This window comes from Lycorma delicatula, chromosome 4 (assembly GCF_047948215.1).
Source record: "Lycorma delicatula isolate Av1 chromosome 4, ASM4794821v1, whole genome shotgun sequence".
NCBI classification, from domain to species: domain Eukaryota; kingdom Metazoa; phylum Arthropoda; class Insecta; order Hemiptera; family Fulgoridae; genus Lycorma; species Lycorma delicatula.
In genome coordinates, this window is record NC_134458.1 from 132,822,413 (window position 1) to 132,848,879 (window position 26,467).

Consider the following 26,467-nt stretch of genomic DNA (forward strand, 5'->3'; position numbering starts at 1 on the left):
TCCTCCAGGTGCCCGCTCTGCACGTCTCTACCCATGAAACTACTCGTAAGGCATTGTAGATTCACCTTGGACTAATCCAAATTGAGCCTGACAATCCTCCACCAACAGTAATCTTCCAGGGTGTGGGAAAACTTCCTGTGCCCAGCGCACATTTGGTTAGTTAGCGCTTAATTTGGGTATAATTTGGTTAGTTTTCTTAGTGGGGAACCTGGAACTCCGTCGGGTCCCGGGACTCTGGAGGAACCACTGTCGCCTTCTCTAGTAATAAAGAGACTCTAATTGCTTGGCTTGTCTGTTCTGACGTGAGCAGGGGGAGGGACGACCCGAACCTCTTCATGACTATTAGATACCCTCCCCCATACATCCTCTTCCCAGAAGTTTCAAGAGATTATGACTTCATACCAGAAAATTCAAATGGTTAACTACATCTCATTCAAAAATGTAACTTAATTTGGTACAGAAGTTCAATTTATCAAAACAGTAAATCGAATTTCTAGTTTTGTGCTTAAAGCAGTGCAATTTATTGAATAAGGATACAAAATTTTATATTTTAGAAATAATAAAAACTAGAAAAATCTGTGTTCCTTTATTTCATAGAATGTTTGATACCTGATATTTGGGTATTGATTTTAATTGGCAGTTATTTAACAGTATTAAAAAGAAGCTTAAAAGCAATGCTGTTGCATAATTCAAACAAAAATCCTTTTGACCAGTAGCTCATGCTCTAAGCATGAAAGAGACATTTGATAGTATGCCATTAATTCTGAAAGCAGTCTGTTACAATTCTCATTCACGGCGTTTCTGTGGCGACCTCAAAGGTATTGGTCTTAAAATATTTTTTTTTATTTTTAAGTATATTGTAAGTATATTTTTATTTATATTGTAAGTAGAATGTAAAAAAAATATTGTTTTTATTACCTGCTGAACTGTTACAATAGGTCCTAAACTGGCAAAACGTTTTGTGAAATTTAGTAGTAGAAACACCCCCTATCACTTTTCATAGTGGAAACTTATATTGTTAATATTTTGAGTACCATGAAAAAATACTTATACTTTTGTAAATGAAAGAATGACACTGATATAACGTTACTACGGAAAAAAAAGGTTAAAAAATTGATAAATTATATAAAATAATTATAAATTTTTTAATAATTTTTTTTAATAATTTTTTTATGTTAACATATAAAACTATTGCCTTACTGTAAATAATTTCTAAAAATTATACAGTCATACATTTTTTTCACATAAGAAAGAATAATAAAAAGCACAATACTATTGACTTAGGCGCTCACATTTATATAACTGGCAAAAAAGAATCATCAGATGTTAATAATATCATTTTTGTTATATGATCATAATATTCCTAAAATGTTTTACACGATATAAAATTTAATAATATACAATAATTGATTAATTAAAATTAATATTGAGCTCTTTAGTTATTTTAATAATTAAGTTTTAACATATTACTTTTTAAAATAAAAACATTCTTTTATAAAACACTATTAATAAATTATTAATTAGTGAATATCATAATAAATATAAATCATTCATAACAAAAAATGTACAATAAAGATATTTTTTCAAAGAATAAATTGTACATTCTCACATCTTAATGATTCACATCTTTGTGTGATCTAATATAATATAAATAATTGTAATAGGGTAGATACATTAAAGCTGTGTGCAACTGTATAAAATTTTATTTCGCACCTTACAGATAAATACAATAAAAAATTTAAAATATTAAAATGTTATTTAAAAATATGAATGTATTATAACACATTAAGACTAATCCAGAACTATATCTGTTACCTCATTTTAATATGACACTGAAAAAATGGCACAATATAAGATTTAAAAAAAAGTAAAATGAAATAAAATGCTGATTTTTACAACAGCACAGATCCCTTATAATATATAAAAATTAATTATAAGTAAAAAAAACATACATATTCAGGGTTTTACAGATAAATATTTACATTTGATAGATTAACATGTTTATGCACGCACATAAGTTATGTATTTCCTAAATGAATTATACTCTGTTACAAAAAGTATAGGAAACATTTTTATATTATGTCAGGATATTTAAGCAGTTAACATTTCAAATGCCATATCCAACATTTTTAAAACATCAGACTGCTTGCACTACTTTTTTACATTCTTTGTACAATTTAAAAGTAATCTGAAAAAATATGTACAAAACTGAATGTAATTTAATCTATTGTTAAAATTTTTATAATGTAAAATAATTTAAAATAATGAATGAAAATAAAAGAAATCAAAATGAAAAATACTCTTACCAGATGAAAAACCACTGTAAAGTTCAATAATAATAAAAAATAAATAATTATTGCTATCAGAAAAATATTATAGCCTAAGTTCAATTTAACATACTTAAGTCAAAATTATTAGACTTAGGATAATAATTAAAAATTGTTAGTATCCCTGGTAACAATAAAATGGAAAATTCATATGTGCTTTTTGTGCTTTACCTCCAACAAGCAAAAATAATGAAATCATTCAGTTGTATACCATTAAGTTAAAATGAGAGCTCAAGCATAACTTAAGTACAGGTTACATCTTGTTCAAAGCAGAATGGATGTAGTTGTTTTCAAAATGTTAAACATATTCTTTCAATTTTTTTATAGAAATCAAATAAATGGAAATTCCTGTTTTTCCAGTAAATAGACAGTAATTTTACAGTAGCGGTTTGATTCATTGTACAAGATTATTCTTGTTAATATTATTATCATACTTTCCTACATACTATGTTAATTAAAATGAAATACTTTGGTCTAGTACTGAAGTGTAACATGAAAAAATTAATACTCTTATTTCTTGCACGTACGCATAAACATAAAAATGTAATGAGTTTATTAAGTTGTTATATATATTCTTTATTATTTTATTAGACTAATATATAAAATAACAAAATATTAAATGACAATTATAACTGTTACTTTATTAAATAGTAATAACTATGTACAGTACATTAAAGATTTTTATATATTAGGTTCTTAAAAATCAGTTATAATATAAATGCATTTTTATATACAGATGTGATACATTATAAATAAGAATGTAATGTTAAAAAAAAATTATTTATTGTTGTTTCTTACTTCAATAATAACTCCACCATTTCTGTTAGAATATTTATTATTATTTTCTAAATATTTAAGATCAGGTTCGGTTCCACGATATCGACTACTTTTAGTTATGGTTTTAGTTTCTTTAGATTCTATAGTTTCCATCGCTCTACCACCTTTAGTCGGAATTGTTTTTTTAGAAAAACTTTGAACTGTATTAGTAACACTTGGTCTTAATGGATCATCTGATTTTGATGTAATCCGAACAGTTTCTGAATAATCATCATTGCTTCCTCTTCTTACAACACTTCTGTTTGTTATTTCACCGTTATTTTTACGGAAAGATGGTGTATGCGTAATACTTGTGGTGTATGTCGGGGATGATACTCTATCTCCATTAATAAGTGGTGAACTCGTGTTACTAGATCTGAATGAACTGCTGTATTCAACAACTCTGTGACCATTTCTTACAGGTGTACTAGCAAATACCTTACCATTTAATTCATCATGAATTGGTGAACTTTTACGACTGTCATCAGTATCATTTCCATGAAGTGTTTTGTATAATTCTGGTGCCCGATCCATTAAACCTCTCATAAATAACTTTTTTTTTGTTTCATGTGTCGAAATTCTACTATTTGTATAACCATTCAAATGACTTGTACTTTTTGAAAATCTGTTTGTATCATAACCACCCATTGTTTTACGTAAATCATCTTTATCTGAATCTTCCACAGCTTCATTTATATCTTTTGTACTACGACTTATACTTGTAACAATTCCAGGACTCTTTAGTGGTGCTGGATCTTCATCTAATCGATGTAACTGTGGGTTTGATTTATATACAGAATTAAAATCTCTAAGTGAATCATCCCCAGCATGTACATTAAAACTTTTACTTCTAAGTAATGAAGAACGATATGTACGTGCTGGTTTTGCTGGTCCAGTTGTTGGTGATGCAGATGATGTAGATGAACGATTCATACCCAATGATGATGATGGTGGAGTTGATTTATTCACAATCGATACATTTATCATACTGCTAGAATTGCTGTGGCCATTTGTATTAAGGTTACTGCCATTAGCATGATTAGTACTGTTATATTTAGTGTAGCGTTGACTTTCCCATACCTGTTGAGGTGACATTGATGATGGCTGCACATTTACCTATTAAAACATAAAAATAATTACCCAAAGGCTAATAAAATATTAAACATACTGTCTAGATAAACAAAAACTGATGTAACAACTTTTTTTCAAGTTGTTATAAGAATGGGTACATATATATTGTTACTGATTTTCTTTTGCACATATCTCTGTGGATATTAGCCACTAAGAAATGCCAACAGTGTACAATAAAACTCTACCCAGTACTGATATTACTGTGTGTTGCTTCTTATTAAAACTTACGCATGTTTAATAATAATCTGAAAAAATATAAATCACTTAGTGAAATTCCTATGTATTATTCATATAACTTTTGCACAAACTGATGCTTACTTTGTCTAATAATATATAAAAAAATTGCTTACACATATCAGAACAAAAAGATGAACTAGAATAACAAGAAAATACCCCCATTAATGATGTACCATATGAGGTGTGACTATTAAATAATGAGACTAATGCTGCTACAGAAGAACTGCACATGTGCCAAATTTAAACAACCAAAGAGCTGTGTACCGTGAAGCCTTTTTCTTTCAATTGTTGCCACTCAGTTTCTGTATACATATTAGTCTGGCTGTGGCCTTCATTTGGATAACATTTGTTTTGCCGAAAAAAGTGTTTTATTAGAGCAAAGAATTGTTGTGAAATTTCATTTGAAACTTGGAAAAACCGCTACTGAAACTTATCTTTTATTAAAAAAAGTACATGGCAATGAATTTTTATCATGTGCACAACTTTTGAGTGGTTCAGAAGACCCTGAAGATGATGTTTGCCTGGGTCTTGCTTTTTTTTTTTTTTGATATTCATGGGATTGTGTACCTTCACTGGGTTCCTGAAGGTAAAACTACTAATCAACATTACTACCTTAAGGTAAAAAAAAACCTATTTTACCTATTTTTTACCTATATTAGTATTTTACCTATTTACCTATTTTTTTTACCTATTTTTTTTCATGGAAAAATGGTTTTTTTCCATGAAAAAACATAAGAAAAAACAACTCGAATTGTGGAAAAACAAGTCATTCTTCATCAAGGACAATTGTCTGTCAAGACATTTCTAGCCAAGTATAACATCCCAGTTTCAGACAATCTGCCTTATTCGCCTGACCTGGTACCATTTGACTTATCTGTTCCCCAAGATCAGATTTGCATTTAAAGGAACAAAATTTCAGACCACTGATGCTGTGAAAGAAAAAGCAGCATGCATCATGAAAGAGCTCACAGAAGATTTCCAGCAAAATGGAAAATTTGCATAGAGCATTGTAGGGACAGAGGAGGGGATGTATATTGAAGTGAATAATAACTAAATACATATAAATTTAAAATATTTTACAGCATTAGTCTCGTTAATAGCTACACCCTGTATTTACATAATTATTACCAATTATAGCGCTACACATTTATATTTTATTGATTACTTCATTAAAAGGTTTTTTAAGGGGTCTCTTAAAAGCAATAGCGCTTCATTTTAAAGCCTAATATATAATTACAGTAATTTTTTAATCCAGTATCACTAAACTGTTAAAAATCAAACACTGTGTCTTAATAAATAATAGTGCTACTTTATTTAAGATGAAAGTTACATTTTAATACTACTTAATTAGCAGTTGTACCTATTTTATCTTCATTGTAACTTTAATGCTCAAGTAAAGTTTTATAACTTTATCACTGATATTAAAATTCAAAGTAATAAAACTTTTCACAGATGCTAACAGTAAGGAGCATCTTTATATTCTTACTCTATCAATATTTCTCTTTAAAAGAAACAATTTACACATTACTCAATCAAATAAAAAGATCAGTAACTACAAAAAAATGACTAAACAATTATGCACAAAATTTCAACAAAAATGATAAAGGGTAATCAAAATACAAAAATGTAAATAAATAAATTACAGACTTTTTTATAATATAACATGTCAGAAACAAGTATTTATAAATAAATACTGTACAACATTTACAAATTTAAAGGTTGATATTGATTTACAGAAAGGGAAGTGGTTACAGAATTATGTCATCAGCCATCAATATCTTTCTAGTTTTAATGCTACAAATGTAATTGTAATGCTAAAAAGTCTGACATATGTTATTTTAACATTAAATATTCATTGTTATCATTTATCTTAAAGATATTATTGGTGTGCGATGAAGAACACAGCTGTAAATTAAACACTTAATAAAAAAATTAAACCCTTAAAATTAAAATTAAACACTTTTTATCAATATAAACACTGAAATGAACATACGTTTCTAATAACATTATAATATACAACTGCCACACATTTATGTACAACTCTCTACATTATCATATATAACTGTCTGTGGCTGTGGACCATATTCTTGCATCTTAGTACTAAAAAATGATTTGACATCAGTATTTAATTGGCTTACAAGATACAGTAACTATAATAGCAACTATTGCAGTGTGACTTTATAAGGCAACTAGTTACTAATATTAAATCAAAGTTACTAATATTAGTTACCCAATGTGCAATTTTAATTATAGTTTTAAAAAAAGTTAACATAATAAGGAAAAGTGAAAAATATAATCTTTTATATTTTTCACTTTACATCACAAAAATTGAATTACTGTAGTATCAACTTAAGTAAGAACAAAAAGAAAATATGAAAGGAACAGTAAGGCAATCCTATATGGAGAAAGCAATATTGATAAAAACTGTCAATAGACTATATATATATACACACATATACATATACACATATACATCATATACACATATACACATATATACATATACACATATATACATATACACATATATATACACATATACACATATATATACACATATATTTTTACACATATACATATATATACACATATTTTTACACATATACATATATATACACATATTTTTTTCAAGGGCAGCTATACACCGGCGGAGTCATTCTTACTCCTAGTAGCAGCGCTGGAAGGTTTCAACTGGTAGGGCTTTTAACTGGTCGGTCATCATAGTCTTTTGAATTTTCTCCAGAGTTCCAAAATGACGTCCTTTTAAGACATGTTTCAATTTTGGGAAAAGGAAAAAGTCAAGGACTCAAATCAGATGAATAGTGGAGGGGGGGTTGAGGAACCTTAGGAATGCGTTTTGAAGTCAAAAATTTCCTGATGGAAATGGCCGTGTGACACGGAGGCATTGTCATGATGAAGCATCCACTTGTCTGCAATTTCTGGTCTCACGCGAATCACTCTCTTCCTGAGCCTTTCAAGGACACGTTTGTAAAACACTTGGTTGACAGTTTGTTCTGGAGGAACAAATTCTTTATACACGATACCCCAACTGTAAAAAAGCAAATCAGTATGGTTTTGATCTTTGATTTGCTCATTCAACATTTTTTTGGTCGAGGAGATGACACTGTGCCACTCTTCGCTTTGCCACGTAATTGTCAATCCTCTCAAGAAGATCAACGCACACGTTTCTTTGATTGTCCTTCTGTTCCGTTATGAGGTTTTTCGGCACCAATTTCGCATAAACCTTTTGCATGTCCAAATCATCTGTCAAAATTTGATGTATGGTGAAAGTGTTTAAATTTAACTGTTCACTCATTATCCTTATTGTTAAACAACGGTCTTATCTCACAAGAACCCTCATATGCTTAACGTTTTCATCAGATTTTGAAGTTTAAGGTCTCCCTGAGCGAGGTTGATCTTCAATGTGTTCTCGGCCTTCCAACAATGATTTGTGCCAATGATAACTTGTGCTCTTGATAAGCTATGTTCCCCATATGTTTAAAATGTAGAGGCATGTGCTATGACATTCAAATACATGTAAAAAACAATAAAATGGCAAACAAGGTAAAAATATTTTAATTCATCAAGTAACAATATAAGACAAGAGACATATCAATAGTTTAAGTAATTTCAAGTCTTCATAGAAAGGTTAAAATGAATTTTCTCCACTGTTTTAATATAAATAATATTTATAGTATTTTACTTTTTCATTCAATATTACAAAAGGAAACTATTTTATGAACAACCTGTCTACCACTACATTTTTATAATAGTTAGTAGCACTATAAAAAAATAAAGAAAACACTATCTATTGTAATAAACTATACGCTACAATCTGAATTACAGTGTTTTGAAGTTTTTGAAAATTTTATTTTTTTTATTTTAGCCTTTAACTGAAAGGGGTGTTAGATTTAGAGAAAACTTTACTTAAGCAAATTTGGTAAGTTTAATCTATATGTGAATAATCTTTGGAAAGAATTTTGTTATAATCTGTTTTGTTTTTTGGCTCTTAAATTTTATTATTAGTAGACAGAAAAGTCATGGAATACTTGGCCAGCTTAATAATCACTAATGTGTAATGTGATTTTTATTATAGTTTCCTTCAATTTAATTTCCATAAGAAACTTGTTCAATACTTTAATTTTCAATTGATAAGCACATTTTCAAATAAAATTATGTTATGAGAAGATTATAGTTAGTTAACTACTCATCACACACACACACACACACACACACACACACACACACACACACACACACACACACACACACACACACACACACACACACACACACACACACACACATACACACACACACACACACACACACACACACACACACACACAAAAGCACGCATGCACATGTGCGTGTGATATATATCTGAATATATTATATATGAAATAGAAGATTTAGGTTAAATTAAATGACAATACCATACAGCTCTCTTCTGAGATAGAAAGGTCAAATATTAATGTCACAAGAGCTTTGTCAAAATATTATACCATGCACCTTGAGGAAAAAATACACATTAAATCCCACGTATTAAATCCCTAATCAATTTGACTGAGCAAAGACTGCTGCAAATATTTACACAAAGCAGCAATATGGGCTTTCCATTTTTATATACGATCCACTAAAATATTATTAGAAGGAATTGTTCTAAAAAAAAAATCAAATCAAGTTATATTTTTTTCTTTGTTGAAATAAGGTATCAGCAAACCACATTTATATACTGAAATCAATAAACAACTGAAAATTGAATATGAAACATAATAATAGGGTACTAGCAATCAGAGAAATGTTTAACATTACATCCATCTACCATTGTCATTCCTTGGTACTGTTCAAAGTTCCTAAATTATATTTTAAAAGGTTTGATTATACTAATTCTGTTAAAATACATCACAGTGACTGCAAATTTTGAGCTTAAATTTCATGATTAAATTTTATGACTACATTGAGAAATTATTTTTAATCATTTTTCACAGATATTAATTTATCTACAATAATTAATAATATGATTAAAAATTTACAGTATTTAATTTTATTTTTTAACACTATTGAAAAATATTCAGTACAATTTGGATTGTATATTACTGCATGGTTATAAAAAAATAGTATCTGAAGTTTGTGGTTAGCCATTTACAGTATTATTTGCTATTATAAATTCTGTACTACTCACAATGATGCCATGAATTATAATTTAATTATAGTTGTAATGTGATTTTGAAGCTATAACAACTGCTGTTTAATTATTAGTTACTTATTTTCTCTCAATGTAGTCATAAAATTTAATCATGAAATTTAAGCTCAAAATTTGCAGTCACTGATTTATTTTAACAGAATTGCCTGTTTTAATTCAAAAAAAGATGTAATGTATATAATGGAACACAAAAACACAATTATCTGTTAGTTTGAAATGTGTGTTTAGGTGTAAATTTAGGAAATAACTTCAATTTATAAAGAAATTGTTTCAAGGTACTAAACATTTAAAGAAACAGAAATTATCGAAAAGGAAAAACAGTGTAATCATAATTTGTATCTGTGAGGAATTCAAGAAAATATCTTGCTTTCTCAGGCCTGAATCTGACTAAGATTTAGGCCTGACTTTAGATTAAATCAGTTAAGATTTATAAAAATGAACACTCAATTACCGGTTTTTTAAATCGCTGTTCACCATCACGAAGCTTTCTAGGTAAAGTTTGTATTCCACCTCGATCAGTATAATCAATTACATGATTTATGGTATGTGGTGCAGTTCTTTCTGATGTCAGACGACTAGTAGATTTACTTAGACGCCCCAGTGTGCTTGAACTTGTTACATGATTCCTATACAAAAAAAAAAAAATTAAATGATTATTCCTATCCACTAACATTTTCCTATACATAAAAATATCATATTATATAAAACTATGTCCACATCTATCACACCAGACAACATATCTGTTTTCATCTAACTTAATATACTTTATAATACATGAAAGAGCCATATTATGTTTTTATATATATATATTTTTTTTAAATAAATACTGATCCAATCAACAAAAAAATTTCTTTTAGAAAAAAATTCAACAAATAACACTAAAAAAAACTTGATTTTCTTTATCATCTGAAGTTTGTTAAATAATTTTTTTATGTCATTTATTTAAAATATTTTTATTTGCTCACATAATTTTAAAATCCTTAATTTAATCCTTCATACTTTTTACATACCCCTTAATTTTCATTATGACCTTTTTATAGTTACAAAATCTGTATAGGTGATAGGCAGAATAGAAAAATGAAAACTTAAAATAAGAGTCGTTTTCAGCTTACTCTATTGAATTGGTTCTCTCAGCTGCATGATTTGGAAGATGCAAATGGTAAAGTTTAAGGAACAGATAATATTACTGCTGAAAGCTGGTGGAAAAAACTGCCCACAGCACTTGCAAAACTGTACTCAAGGTGCCTCAAAAAAACCAATAGATTCCAAATAAATAGATTCTTCTATTTAAGAAAGGAACTTAGGAAGACCAGAAGAATTATAACCCAATAAACAGTCTCAGTTATCTACAAGGTTTTCACCAAGACAGTAGAAAAAAGATTGCTAACAACATGAATAAATCCCAACTAAAGGAGCAGGCAAGCTTCAGAACCGGTTTTAGCACAATGGATCACATTCAGGTTGCTTGGCAAGTCAGAGACAAAATGAGTATACTACACCCCTATGTATGGCTTTTATAGACTATGAAAAGGCATTTGATTCGATAACAATGAAAGTCATACTAAATTATTACATAAAGAGGGTTAGTAAATACAGTCTACTTATTTACAGTTTATAAACTTGCTACAACTTATAAATACAACTTTATACAACTTAAAAGTTGTATAATCAATATATGAAGAATCAAAAGCTAACATCTGCATCAACAAACATAAACTAGAGATAAATGTATTCAGGAGACTTACAGCATTTTCAAGAAAGTGTTTTAATTTAAAAAGAAAGTGTTGATCAATGCTTTCTGCCAGTCTTTACCTATGGAAACGAGACTTTGACAAACTGTTCAATCATTACAGAAGCTGTGATCAATACAAAGAAATATGGAACTATGTATGCTTGGAATAACCAGACGGATTAGGAAGACCTGTAAATGGATCAGGGAACAAACAAAAGTTCATATCATGAAAGTTAAAGAATAAAATGACAGCAGGCATGCCATGTAGCAAGAACTGATTGCAGATTGACTAAACTAAATTAGCACTTGAATGGATACCAGTATATGTTAAATGCCCATGAAAAAACCAAAGGCTTGTTGCATTGATTCTGTTATCAAGTACACTGGACTGAATTGGCAGACCGCACAAGACTGTATTAGTTGGATATGTGCTGAAGAGTCCTTCATCCTGCACTGGATCAATAACAGCTGAAATGAAGATTTTGATTTAAGCACTTATAAATTAAAATATTAATATGGATTTGAACCACTTCTATTTTTTATTTAGTAGTGTATTTTGTGATGTTCTGATTTAAAGTTCCACCACGGTTTTCCTTGACCCACCCAAAAAAATGCTGGGGCAGTCCCCTTTTTTTATTGAGTACACACCTATCCATTCCTGCAGTTATCTACATAATGTATTATTAATCAATCACAATATAATATTTACTATATACTGGTTTACATTACTTTTAAAATACCTTTTTTCTAAGGTTATAGTTTTATTACTTTGATGAAAATCTACAAAACATAGCAGACAAAATCCATTTTCAATGTCACCGAGGAAAAAAGCAAAACCAGCTTTTTGCTTACCAGTTTAAATTTGTAAATGTTAACTGCATTTGTAGATTAGTTGATTAACTGCATTAGTCGATTTCATTCAGACCGTAGCCAACAAGTCGGGCATTAGCTCTGCACCTGCGGCGTCTTAGCTCAAAAAGATCAGTATACAAAGATGTGGATAAATCCAATTTTTAATGAAACCCCACAAGAAAAAGTCTAACGAGGTGGCCATGCAATTAAACCCTCAACCAATCCACGAAACCTGGGACTGGAGTATAAAGATAATCTCGAAAATCTTGGCGGTAGTGAAGTGGTGCCCCATCTTGGTGATAGTAATGGTGTTGATCTTTGTCTAACTGAGGAATTTTGAAGCATGTCCTGTTAAACAATACCATTTATGGTTGCTTCCTGTAATAACAGACCATACAATCTGTTTGCTTAGGACACAAAATACATTGACCTTAGGGCTATCACGAATGTTCTGCATAGTTTCATGAGAATTTTTGTTACCCCATATTAGGCACTTATGGGTGTTCACCTTACCAAGGATATGAAACTTTGACACATCACTAAAAATTAAAATGTCTAAAAATGTATCATGATACGTTTTTAGACGATGTAATTCTATCTATCATTTCCACACAGAACTGCAGTTGAGCAACTTTGTCATAATCTGTTGTGTTGAAACATGGTTAGTTCGTATGGCTTCTAGTGAAATCATTTATGTAATATGTGCCAAAGTTGTTTGTGGATTGCCAGTCTCATGTGATGCATGTTGAGTTGAGTTGATTTCTTCTACTACGCGTAAAGCTGCGATGTTATTCCACAGCAGCTTCTGGGACATGTGACCCCGTCCTGGTATGTATGTTAACAGAACATCCTGTCTCCATGAAGATTTTGTGCCAAGAATAAATTGTATGCCTACTATAAGGCTCCCTACCGAACTTTTTACAAAAATTACGTTGAACTGCAGATGCTGACTGCAATTCGTGAAACCAAAACACACAGCAAGCATGTTCTGTACCAGTAAATGCATCCATTTTTAACAACAGTGACATCCCTGGTGGCTGAATTCATAACTAATGAACTACTTTAGTCAAAACTTGATGGTTTTGCTATGAAAGAGACAACAGAATCTGTAGTTATCAAAATAAATTTTTATGTGCTTTTAAAGTTCTGTACTGAATTTTTTTGTTTTATTTGTAATATTCACACAGATGCACCTCTTACAGTTTTCATATAATCATTTTTACTTATTAATGTAGAGAATAAAACCTATCTTTTTATTTATTAACTGTATAATATATAATGCTACTCTGAATAAGGCTTTTTCTCTTTGACTCTTCCAGGCAGATATTCCTTTTTTATCCATAAAACAATAGCACATTTCTCCCATTTCTGATGAGATCTATATGACATATTTTGATTATATATGAAAGTATTTTCTACATAATATTTTATTCTATTTATTCATGCTAGGCTAATACCCAGTTATAATTACCACTTTTTTTCTCTAAAAGGTGAATTTCTGTCACTTGTAAAAAATACCATGTCTTACAAAACTTGAATCCAGAATCTTCTGCATGGAAGGTAGAGCAGCAGGTTGTATTTACTGTATATTAAACATATTAAGATGTATTTGCTTTGAATACACTAATTTTAAATTTTAGACGTAAGAGACCTGATTTTAGTTAATACCACAACCCACTAATCTGGCTTTTGTGTAACTTCTGTACAGGAAAAACATCACTAGAAGTCTCACTGATAAGTTTCCACCCTATTGAACCCTATATACAAGCCACTGTCCTGCCTTTTTAGCATGATACTACAGGTGGAGCTGTCAAAATACTCCTTTCAGCTAAGAAGAATAGAGAATAATAATGAAATGGGGAAAGTAGAGGAAGAAGACAATGACCCACAGAGTGACTGTCTTTAATTAGGGAAAATTAGCATAGTTCTGTCTTTCCTAAATCACAGTTTTAAAAAAAGGTAATTATCAATCCAGTTAATGCAGTCTACTAATGATTAGACAATAATTACAAGTGAAAGTATATACATACTATGAAATAAAACTTTGATTTAGCAGCCTCTTCAATGCTACTTATGGTCTATACTTGTAACACAGTTAACAGAACTGGTGATGCTCAAACCAAACCATGGATTAATTTACCCGTATTAATACTTTTCATAGTGAAATAAAGGAACAAAATAGAATACAGATGATTTACTTCTTCAACAATTTTAACTAATAATTAAAGATAATAAGTTAAAATACTACTTAACTACTTAAAAAGAACTGGTTCTTGTCTTTATAATGAAAGAATTTTTATTTCATTTTTCCTTTTTATTACTAGAAATATTTTTATATATACCTGTATTGATAACAATTTGAATTTCATTTAAAATATTTATTTTGATGACATATTTAAAAATATGTCAAACATAAGCTTCTCAATTGATTCTGGAAGGTTAAATTAAACATACATATCTGTGTAATATTACAAATAAGTAAAGTCTCAGCTCTTTTTTTAAATGTATAATACAAAAATATTTACATGCAAAATGTCATTTATTGACATTGAACACAGAATTTTATGTGAAAATTCAAATCATACCTTTTAAAACATAAAATATCAGTGATTTATTTCTTTACTTAACTTTTTATGTATGTATTAAGAATGCAGTTCAAGACAGCAAAAAGAATAATAAATAAACTACTGGTTTTAAACAAACTTGTCTGGTTATCATAAATTAAAAAGTTTTCCTGTTTACTGACTTAAGATCTGGTTCAGTGAATAATGAAATTAATCAGACTAATGTAACAGAGAAAGTTTAACAATTTATATCATAAACACTTGTACATATGTTATACACAAGTAGTGTGCAAGCCCTTATTAACCTAAAACACTCAGTTCTCCTTTATCTTTTTGATCTACAAAGTATGTGGATTGCAAAAATGAATAGTTATCACTTTTTCTTGTTTTGCGAAATCTGTGATTAAAAAAATAAAACTACTTCACTACAAATATAATCCCATTAATCTAAAACTTGTAAATAATTAACATTGCGTAGATTACCTTATGCATTTATTAATTGCAATATGTTTATTAACTTTTTTATCTATTGTTGTTTTTTAATTACTTTTACTAAATATTAGTGTACTTATTAAAACCAAAAAAAGTAAACAAAATGTCAATGAGAAGAAATTATAATTTACAGACATGTACGAAAAATTAAATCAAGTAAACCATTCTGTTAATTTCTATGCAGAACAATTAACGCATAATAATTAACATGTGTGCGTATTTAATTTATTAACAGTTTTGCGATAATGTTTATAACCATTGTTTCACAAAACATGTCTCTACTAGCTGGTACTGACCTAATAGTCTACAAGTTGGTTATATCAAAAAAAAAACTTTCTGTTTTATCTTGTTTACCAGATTATATTCAATTCTGTACATACTCAACAAATCTGTTTGACAAAGATGTACAATTTACATAATTGCAAAGCAGAGTTGTGTTCATGTATCTTTATAACTTGAATTATAAAAGTAATACCAATAATACATAATCCTGTTTAAAAAAAAAATAAATAAAAATATATATATATTCCTTGTTTTTCTTCAACATATATGTATAAGCACACAAATTATAGTACAGTTTTATTTTATTATCACGAATGAAAATAAGAATAAAATAAAATTAAAATGAAATAGAATATCATAGTGAAGGTTGTTTAACAGGTTTGTAATTGCTAAATTACAGTATAGATCTGGCATAGTATTTACTATCTCACATATTTACTTTGTTATATTAATAAACCAAGAACAGAGTGTTAAAAATACTAAAAGAAAAAAATTAAGCCAAGACTACAGACTTATCTAATGAAATAAACAGTATTTTAACTTAATTTTAACTTAATTTTAAATACATGCAGATGCTTCTCTCTCTCCATCTATGTCTAGTGTGTATATATATATATATATATATATATAATTATCTTTTTCCTGCCATTTATATAAGTATTGTCCTTGATAGAACTAAGCTAACAATTCCGATGTGTTTAATGCAACTTTCTCTTCCTTGTAAGAAAAATTGGAGTCAAATGTTTTGCAATATGTTTCATTAAATTCAACCACAATATTGACTGATGATTAAACTACTTAATATCTCATTACATATATATATATATATATATATATATATATAATGTACCTTTATATAGTAATAATAAAATTGTTAAATAAACTATGTTAAAATTGTAATAAATTGGTGTCTATACTGAATGTTATGAGTATCATCATCCTGCAATAATGAAAACAGTTAAATATGAATATTTGTAATAATTTTGATTTTAGAATTATATAAAATTAAAAAATAAAAATTTTATTGTATTACATTAGTCAACTTGAAATAGATAAAATATATGTTTCTCTATTCATAATAAGTTGGTAAAATAAACTTGATCTATGCTATTCATTTGTTTATATTAACATATTTATTTGTTATATTGGTTAATTCTGATAACATTTGAATTACATTCATTTTTTTATTTTAAACCAGAAACCTCCACCTTTTTTCAATAAGCATAAATATTTCAAAATCTTCCTCATACCATATGAATAAATGTTCACTGAAATCTCTCTGCATTAACAATATTATTGAAATCCTCATTTAAATTTTTCTATAGTCACTTGATCATTGTAACACACTATTTCAACAAAGAAGGGGAATAATAAGCCAGCAGTTAAATCAAAAATAAAACCTTTGCTGAGTTATCAGTCAGCAAAGCTTTAAATTACAACAAAAAAAAATCTTTTAAAAAGATTGTGGGCATCTTCCTCTTTGGACTGATAGATTTGATACTATGTAACATGAAATGTACTACAGGAAAAGAAATACAGCTGAATTTCTTTTTTTTTGGTTTTGTTATCACCTTCAATTTACTGGCTGGATGCACTTGTTAATTCTTATATATCCCCTATCCTAATTTTTTAACCTCAAAATATTTCCTACATTTAATTATTATCTATTTTTCTACAATCTAATCTTGACTTCCCGTACAGTTTTTACCTTCCATACTTCCTACATCTAAATCAACTAATCCTGGTTGCTTTAACTCATGACCTGTAAACCTGATTCTAATTAAACAAAGGTCTGAAATTTCAATCTTCTTCATTCATCTTATTACCATTTTTCAGAAATATCTGAAAAACACTTTTTTCTTTCTGTAATTCAAATAAGATTTTGTAAAATCTTATATTCGACACAAATATTTTACATAATTTCATTTTGTCTTTACCATTTTTCTGACACCACTCATTATTATTATTGAAATCCATAAATACGTTGAACAAGATAGACGTTATAAACATTTAACTATGCTACTTAATAAACATTTTCTCTATTTCAATAATGAACATCAATCATTTTTCTTTACTCAACATTGAAGGTTTGGATCTCTGAAGTATAACTTCTTAATATTCTAGAATGAGAATGAATTTAATGTCTGCAGGGTTGTAGACTATAAATTATATATGTAGTAGAGTAAATAAGGACATAAAATTCAAGGTAAAAAAAAACCAGCATATCTGAAAATAACAAGTATCTCATAGATTTAATCAGAGAAGCCAGGATTTGAGTAGTTTTCTATTATTTATTTTTTAATGATTAAAATATATATTAGTTTCAGGTTCTCCAAATTGTAAGAGATATTTAACCCTACAAGTGACACCTTAATCTACTATAATAATACTGTGTTAGTGAAAATCAATACTCAGATAAATCAACCTGGATTAGGTCCTTTTGATACACATTTTGAATGCTTTATAGGTATAAAAAGGGACTGAAAGTATAATGGAGAGACCTAATAACCTCTTTCTATTGATAAACTATGACATTATACAATATATTTACAGTAAATATACATATTTATACTATCAATATTAATATTATATTAATATACTATTTTATATTACTATGTATGTTATATATATACACATGTATACACATCATACATTTGTAAGAGGAACTACATACATTTAACTTTCAGTATCACATATTTAGCAATAGATTTTTATTCATATTATGAGTAACACGAATGCTAAAAAATTAAGAAAAATGAAAATAATATTTTTAAAAGTTTTTACATATAGTTACATCTTTTTATACATGCAGTAAATTTATAATTTATTATATAAATAGGAGTTTATTAAAAAAAAAGTTTAAAAGATATTTGTATCAACACCACTGAGCAAAGATTGATGAAGAGAAATTGTCCATACTTTGTACTGCATATATTAAGGTTGGTTTATACAGATAAAATAAAAAAATAGCTACTCATTTCTAAGATTTCAGTCATGTAAATCGTTTAAGTTTATGTAAGTCAAGTTTGTAATTTCAACCACTATTGTAATCATGTTTATGCACAGGTAAATAATAATACCTTCAACAAAACTAGTCTTATTATAATAAGAATTGTATGTACCTGACAGATAAATATATTATTCATTAAGTTTTCTAATTTCCTGAAAACAGAAATTAAGTTCTTAGATTTGATTACCAGATCATACTTAACATTTTTTTATCAATACTAACTGATTTTATTACGTAAGCATAAATAAAAGTTTGAATTCATAGATGTTTATGCACATAACCAAACAATTTTTAAGTAAATCTAAATTTTGATAATCTGAACTTTATAGTTAATTATTGAAAAAAGAAAAAATCTCATTCCAGCTATGGTGATCCTTTAAATTTGTTGTAAACTTAGGTCCATATCTTCTACATTTCAAAATTAAAAAAAAAAATCTAAGAAGAGCCAATTGTCATCTGGATACCAAATTTTAATTTATTACCCAGAAGGGAACCCTCAGTAAAAAGTTCCAAAAAATTATATTCTATGAAAATGCTTCAAATTTTATTTGCTTTAATAATTCTTGATCGCTAAATATTTTATGAAAATATCTAAGAAGAGCCAATTGTCGTCTGGATACCAAATTTTATTTATTACCCAGAAGGGAACCCTCAGTAAAAAGTTCCAGAAAAATATATTCTATGAAAACTGCTTCAAATTTTATTTGCTTTAATAATTCTTGATCCCTAAATATTAAATGAAAATTCACCACATTATTCCAAACAGGAAACAGGTTAATTTTTTTATTATCACTTTTTAATGTTTTGTTCATTGCTTTTTTATTGTTAATGCACTAAATTAAAAAAAATATTTTTTTAAGACAGGATATTTTCACTAATAAAAGTAAAGAAATAGCAGTCATTTGTACGATCTCAGTCATGTAAATTGTCTATTTAAATAGGAATCTTTTCAAATTTCTTGAAAACAAGTTAATAATGATATATAAAACGGTAAAATAGATACAAATTAAATAACAGACACAAAATAAACAAAGCAATTGAAAAAAATTGTTTTGCTCTAGTTTTCATGGAATACAGAAATAACAGTTAAGTAAAACATTCATTAACGACACAAACAGAACATAGAAAAATTTTCAATATGCCTACAAACAAGTACAATGAAATGTTCTACAAAATCATTGATATCTTAAGAACTGGAGTTTAATAAATGAACTACCAAAATAAATTTTAGTCTTTTTTTCTAATTTTATTTAGTGGAATCATAAAAATTATTATAGAAACTTAGTAAACGACTCAGAATATCATAACACAAAAAATTACATTACATGCCACTATTTAATCTTTACTACTCATCCAACAGTGGAGTGGATAAACTTATCCACTCCACTGTTGGAGTAAATAAACCAGAAACCTCCACCTTTTTTCAATAAGCATAAATATTTCAAAAGCTTCCTCATACCATATGAATAAATGTTCACTGAAATCTCTCTCTCTGCATTAACACAATATTATTGAAATCCTCATTTAAATTTTTCTATAGTCACTTGATCATTGTAACACATACAGTAATAAACTCAGCTTCAAGTATTATACAATAGCTTAAGCCAATAAAAATATTGAATAAAGAATTATTCAGATATGTTCAGAATATCTTGAGTTTTAATTAAACATCAGTATATCAGATGTTTAATTAAAACTCAAGATATTCTGAACATATCTGAATAATTCTTTATTCAATATTATATATTTTAATATAATTTAAGTGGTCATCCGGCATAGTTAATCATAATAATACAACGCTTCTTGTAATTAACCAACACCATAGCTAAGTAATATCAAGAATGATTAATAGCTTAATTAGATAACTATTAAGCTATTTCAATTAGAATAGTATTCTAATGGACAGGGAATCCATTTGTAAAATAATAATCTGCCTAAATTTCTATCCTGCCAAAGGACATATTTAACCTGACTTTTTAATATTTTACAAAAGATTTATGTAAAGTGCAAAAAATGTATATAAACAAACAAGGTAAAAACAATAAATAGTTATAAACAATAAAACAGAAAAATACCAATGTAACATTATAAAGAATTCAGACGAAGGAAAAATTATATAACAAAAGCTTGTTAATAACATACGAATGGGCAATAAATTTGTAAAAGACAATCAACATTTCAGAACTACAACCAGATTAATAACATAAGTATCCTTGTCAAATCCGTTTACGTATCAGAAACAAATAAATTAAAGAATTATATGGTATGAAACTACCTTTGTAAGTGCACGCACGCGCGTGTTTTATATGTGTACATTAAACGTGTATAAAACCACATATATATGAACGTTTGCATTCTTCATAAATACATGCACGTACAACAACCTCTTAAGTTAAAACAACCGCCCCAGGACAGGTTCCATGCCCGCCCTCGAACTGACCCACTTTCTCTCATCCTGACCAAGTACACTACGTAGCTAATACAAAGCGGCTTGCCCAATACCAGAACATAACAATGTTTACATACACTTGCTGTATTAACCGGTTGTCTCTTGTACGTGTATATCATATTATTTAATCTTCCCGCCAATTTTCAAAGTACGTGATTCAAGTTTAACAAAGTAAACTTGCTTACGTTAAAATTTTACGCACAAATTCATTATTTATTTTACTTTTTGTTTAATAGCATATGCTATTTAACTTTAATAATTATTTATGTCCGTACCAGTTGTTTTATACATATAATAAAATAACGCATTAAAAATTAAGGCAAAGTGTTTAAAAGACGTTTTTCAAAATTTAGCTATTTGTATTTTTGAATTCAATAATCTACTTCCATTTCAATTGTACGTAACTAACAGACTTTTTACCTAGTCTTTATAATTTAGTTGAAACCAGTTCTGTTTACCTGTTATTTATATCCTGACGATGTATATCCTATGAAGTTTACAACTCGTTAAAAGGCTTCTTAGTTAACGTTTATTTTCCATTTTATGTAGGCCATGTTTTTTTAAAAATAAATCTTTAAAGTATCCGGATGTTAACATTTAAATATACAATACAGCTATGTGTGACAATTATAAGGCTATTTAACAGCTCTAAAATGTAGATTAATTAATTCATGCGGCTGAATTTAGAGAGCTAGTAGCCATATAGAAAAGCAATTTATTTTAACACAAGACAGCGATTCGATCTTCTTCTCAAATAGAAAACAAAACGCGCTTTAATTTGGTATATAACTTTTTTATTACTGTTTGTTACAAAATTATATAGTTTAAACTCAGATATTCTCTTTCGTTGGCTGTATTGTAACTGGTTTAGCTATTTTATATCTCAAAGATATAAAGAAACATAGGCAAGTTGAATCAGCTTTTTTCAAAATACATATATAGATTTTTGTTTATGCTTTATAGAAAAAACAAGTAACCTTTCACAATGAATAAATTAAATTTATATAAATTTTGTTAACAGGTTTTCATATTTTAAAAACACAAAGACAAATTTAATAAAATTATATTTTTGATATCTAATACAGCACAGATAGATTACGAACACAAAATTTTTCCAAAAAAATTACTGATAAAAAATGAAGGGTTATTTTTCAAATCAATCGGAACCAATCAGGAAAGGCGTTTTATTAGATCATTTTAGTTACACCACGCCTACTCTCAGTGCACATTGGTTTCCTTAAATACAGTACGCGTCATCTTTTTTACAGTTTATAACAGTACACAGTTTATATTATAATATATACATTAAAAACAAATTCTATGTAATACATACGTATATTCTACGTTAATACATACGTTATTTATAAATAAACTGTAATAAAGATATTTAATAAATAAAAAAAAAGATTATTTAGTTTTAATAATTTTGCGCAATTCGTTTTCGATATATATACATTTTTTTTTTTTTTTTTTTTTTTGAGGTTTTTAGGGGCATCGACTACTTTGGTCATTAGCCCCATTCCCACATCAAAAAAAAATAAAAAAAGGGTTCACAATATTTCACATTTTCATGTGTCAAAAAAATGATCAAAGTTTTACTTTTCTTATAACTTCTGATCCAATAAAATTACTTTCTAGGCTTTCCTTTCGGCCATCCTTTTTTACGTTTCTCCATTCTTCTGACGGCCTCAACCTCTGATGACAGCGTATCTGAGGCCTCAGACATGGCATCGTCTTCCTCTATTTCGGATGCCAGTGACGTTCTTCGGCTGACGTCAGTTGATGAAAATTTCGCCGGTGCTGTTAACATCTTTGCTAGCGAATCTAAACATATAAGCGATGATGTCTCCGCGGCGGATGAGCCGGACTCTATCTCTACTGCAGTACTGGGTCTAGCTGAAATAGATGCTCTCACCGAAGCTGATCTTTGCGCTTTTGGAAGCTCTATTGGTACAGGTTTTATTTCATCTGCGTCTGGTGCTTTTCCTATAATAACTTGCACCTCCATTTCAGATTCAGATTTTTTTGTCACAATTTCTTTAAACTTGTGACTAGGCGACGGAGTGATTCGTTTCTCTTTGCTGGATAAGTCAAGATTTTTAATTCCCACACAAGTTGGTGACTTTACAATCGCAGATTTAGTAGGTTTTTTAAACGGCGCTGGTGTGTTTTTCATGTCAACGGCGTCAGTCCGGGGATGAGCCTTCTCATCTTTACTTTGTTTTCTCTGATGAGTCGACTCAATCCTTGAATCAATGATTCTTTCAATCATTGTCGCAAGACTTGGTGCCATCGTGTTAAGCAACTGCTCCACATTAATTTTAGATGTGGAAGGGGCAGCCGCTGCTTCTGCGTAAGAAGTCGATGGTCGTGGTGTACGTTGATTGACTATTTTCTTCGCTTCAGGATAAATGACCTTCTGAAGCGTTTTAACTATCTGAATCGCTGTTTCTAATTTATACGTAGGGCAGTTTCTTGAACGACAATTGTGATGCCCTTTACAGTTAACGCAGGTTGGAGGGTCTTTACATGGGTCACCCTCATGTGTTTTCTCTCCACATATACATATTTCCTGCGCTTCACATCTTGCTGCTGTGTGTCCGAATCGTTGACACTTAAAACATCTCATCGACAGGGATGAAAGCTCGTACATCAAGCCGATGGATGCCAGCTCGTACCTTTTCAGGAGAAAAGGTACGAGCTCTTTTTCATTTAATAGGCCGAATCTTCCTAGATTCGGCCTATTAAATGTCAAAACATGCGAGGCCGAAGGAAGAATCTCACCATTTCTTATCATAGTAAGTCTGCGACATTGAGTCACTCCCTGATTTGACATTTCTTGTATAATTTCTTCTTCTGTACAATTAAGAAGATCGCGACAAACAACAACTCTGGATGAGTTCAATGTGCTATGCGGTTGGACAGAAACCGCAAATTCACCGATCTTCTTCAACGCCAAAACTTTCTGGCTTTGCATGTCGTTGATGGTTTCGACATGCAATCCATTAAAAGTTTTACGAATTTTATTGACAGGACCACCAGCACAATTAGTAATTTCTCTTGCGATTAGGAATGGACTAACTTTTTGAAAGTTTCCATTCTCCTTAGTAATAATTAAAAATCTTGGCTTAGGTGCGCTATAGCCAAATAGACTTTTCTTTAATTCTTTACTGATTCTATCAGCATCTTTCTTAATCTTATCAGATTCTTTACTTTTTTCCTTTTCGCTTGTGGCGAATCGGAGGTTTCTAAACGAGGGTGTTTACGTGCACCCTCTGCCACGTAAGTTTGTTCAAGAATGTTCATGAACATATATCCCTTCTGTAGCAAGGCTAGCCGCCGGGGTACACCCCCACTCCAGAGCTACTAACCTTGGAGGTCCGATCCGGTACTCCGGTGGAACCGGCATATGTCCTGGCAGAGAGCGGATGCGCAGTCTCTGCACTGACTCCAGGCTCCTACTCACCGAAGCTTTCAGAGCTCCCATGCACCGACATACATGGGCACCATTGCTACATGCTTGCCATTGCAGGGGGCATGTGGACAATGGAAGGGCCTCCGTTACACCTGCAATAACATTGACCCTGGCCACCACATCGCCAGCTCTAAGTTTGGTATGTGTCCACTTCCTAATCAATAAATTGTTCATATCCTGCAGGTAGGCGAAAAATCCAATCCGTCTGTTGACCTGAAGATGGAGACATGGGGATTACAAGATGGAGACAAGATGGAGACGTGGGGATTACCTACCTCAGGGCTACATTATTATTATTATTTTTTTTTATTATTATTTTTATTATTATTATTACTATTATTATATATATGTTCAGTAATCCCAAAAATGATGCTGCAAGCAAAAAAAAGTTATAAAACGTAAAAATAGCAATACTAAGTTATCTTTAAATAGATTTGTAAATCACACATCAAAAATTCACTTTATGTCTCCTTAATTTTTTTTTACCAGAATATAGCATAAAAAAACAACCGTAATTTTTTTTACGGCATTATAATCTGTGTGAATGAAAGATTATTTTTAGGGTAGATAAAATTTGATTTTTCTCTGTTTTCAATTAAAATTGACAAATTATAGGCTGACATCATGATCTGAAATGAAAATCAGATAGGACCCCTTTACATAAGTTTACTTTTACACTGAATAAACCATTACTACCATAATAACAGATAGGATTTAGGCAGAAGGAAGCCTATGCTAAGATATCTGTCAAGTCTTTCCCGTTTAGGCGGTATCAGTTTAATTGCAACAAGAATATTGTTGTTACGTCGAGAGGCGCATGCGCCACCTCTTCTTTCTCTTCCCGGCCCGCCTGGCCTTTTTAGGCGCGCCAAGGGCGCTGGCGAATTGCGATTTGCGCGCGCCCACCGCCCTGAGTGGGTGACTTGTTCCGCACACGATGCGAGTGTACTCTCACGCCATTCCTAGAACATTGCGTTTATGTGTTTGTTATGCCCATCTGACTCAAGACAAAGGAACTTACAATATATTATTTATAATACTGAATTAAAAAAGAGAAAAAAAAATATTTTTTTTTCAATGCTATTTTAAGCTGTATAAAAAAAATAAATAAATAAATGACTTAAAAAGAAATACTAAGAAAACTTATATAAAGAAAAGGTTTTAATACGTATCTACATTTGTGTGTACAAAGGTACGGTATAAATAACACTAGTTATATATATATTTATTTATTGAAATAAAGCTACAAAAAACAAAAGAAAAAGAATACAAAAAAAAAAAATATAAGACTATCTTATATCCATTTTCAACATATAATAATTTGAAAAAATCTGTAGAGAAAAATGCTGAGGAAAAAAATGAAACAAACAATATTCTCAACGATTTACTTAAAACAGGAATATTTAATATTACCTTATATTTGTGACATACGACGAGAAAGTTTTTTCCTTTGGTCGAAAAAAAAAACAGTCTAAAAAATGTGTACTTTAAATCAATAAATTCATTATTTGTTGATTTAAAATCCCCCATCCTCACAAAAAAAAATTCTGTGCAGCATTTTTAAAGTTCAATTACTATTTCCAATGGTAAATATATATACACAATACATATACACAAACTAAATCACCACAGTGAACGGTCACTTGAAATGAAAATTAGCTAATATAAAATTAATTGCACTAAAACTTCAAAACCCTACTAAAAAAAAAAAAAATCTATGTCGAATAACGTAACTGATTAAAGATTGTATGAATTTAATTTGTAGGAAATACTAACTTCAAAATGTATTTAATAATTATGTATTAAATAATACATATATATTATTATGTATTTAATAAGGACATTTAATAATTCTGATACAGTAAAACCCTATATATATATGTTTTCTTCATTA

General features: G+C 29.3%; 1 protein-coding gene across 3 annotated transcripts in view; it reads right to left on the reverse strand.

Moving 5' to 3' along the window:
- Nucleotides 1-1,134: 1,134 nt before the first annotated feature.
- chas (chascon) overlaps nucleotides 1,135-26,467 on the reverse strand; it is a 765,027-nt gene continuing 739,694 nt past the window's right edge. For all 3 annotated transcript variants that reach the window (XM_075364192.1, XM_075364193.1, XM_075364191.1), the window contains 2 exons: nucleotides 10,169-10,343; nucleotides 1,135-4,259 (listed from right to left, as the gene is read on the reverse strand). In XM_075364192.1, the coding sequence (XP_075220307.1) occupies nucleotides 3,105-4,259; nucleotides 10,169-10,343 (1,330 nt within the window). In that variant the 3' untranslated portion in view covers nucleotides 1,135-3,104. The remainder of the gene's footprint in view (nucleotides 4,260-10,168; nucleotides 10,344-26,467) is intronic.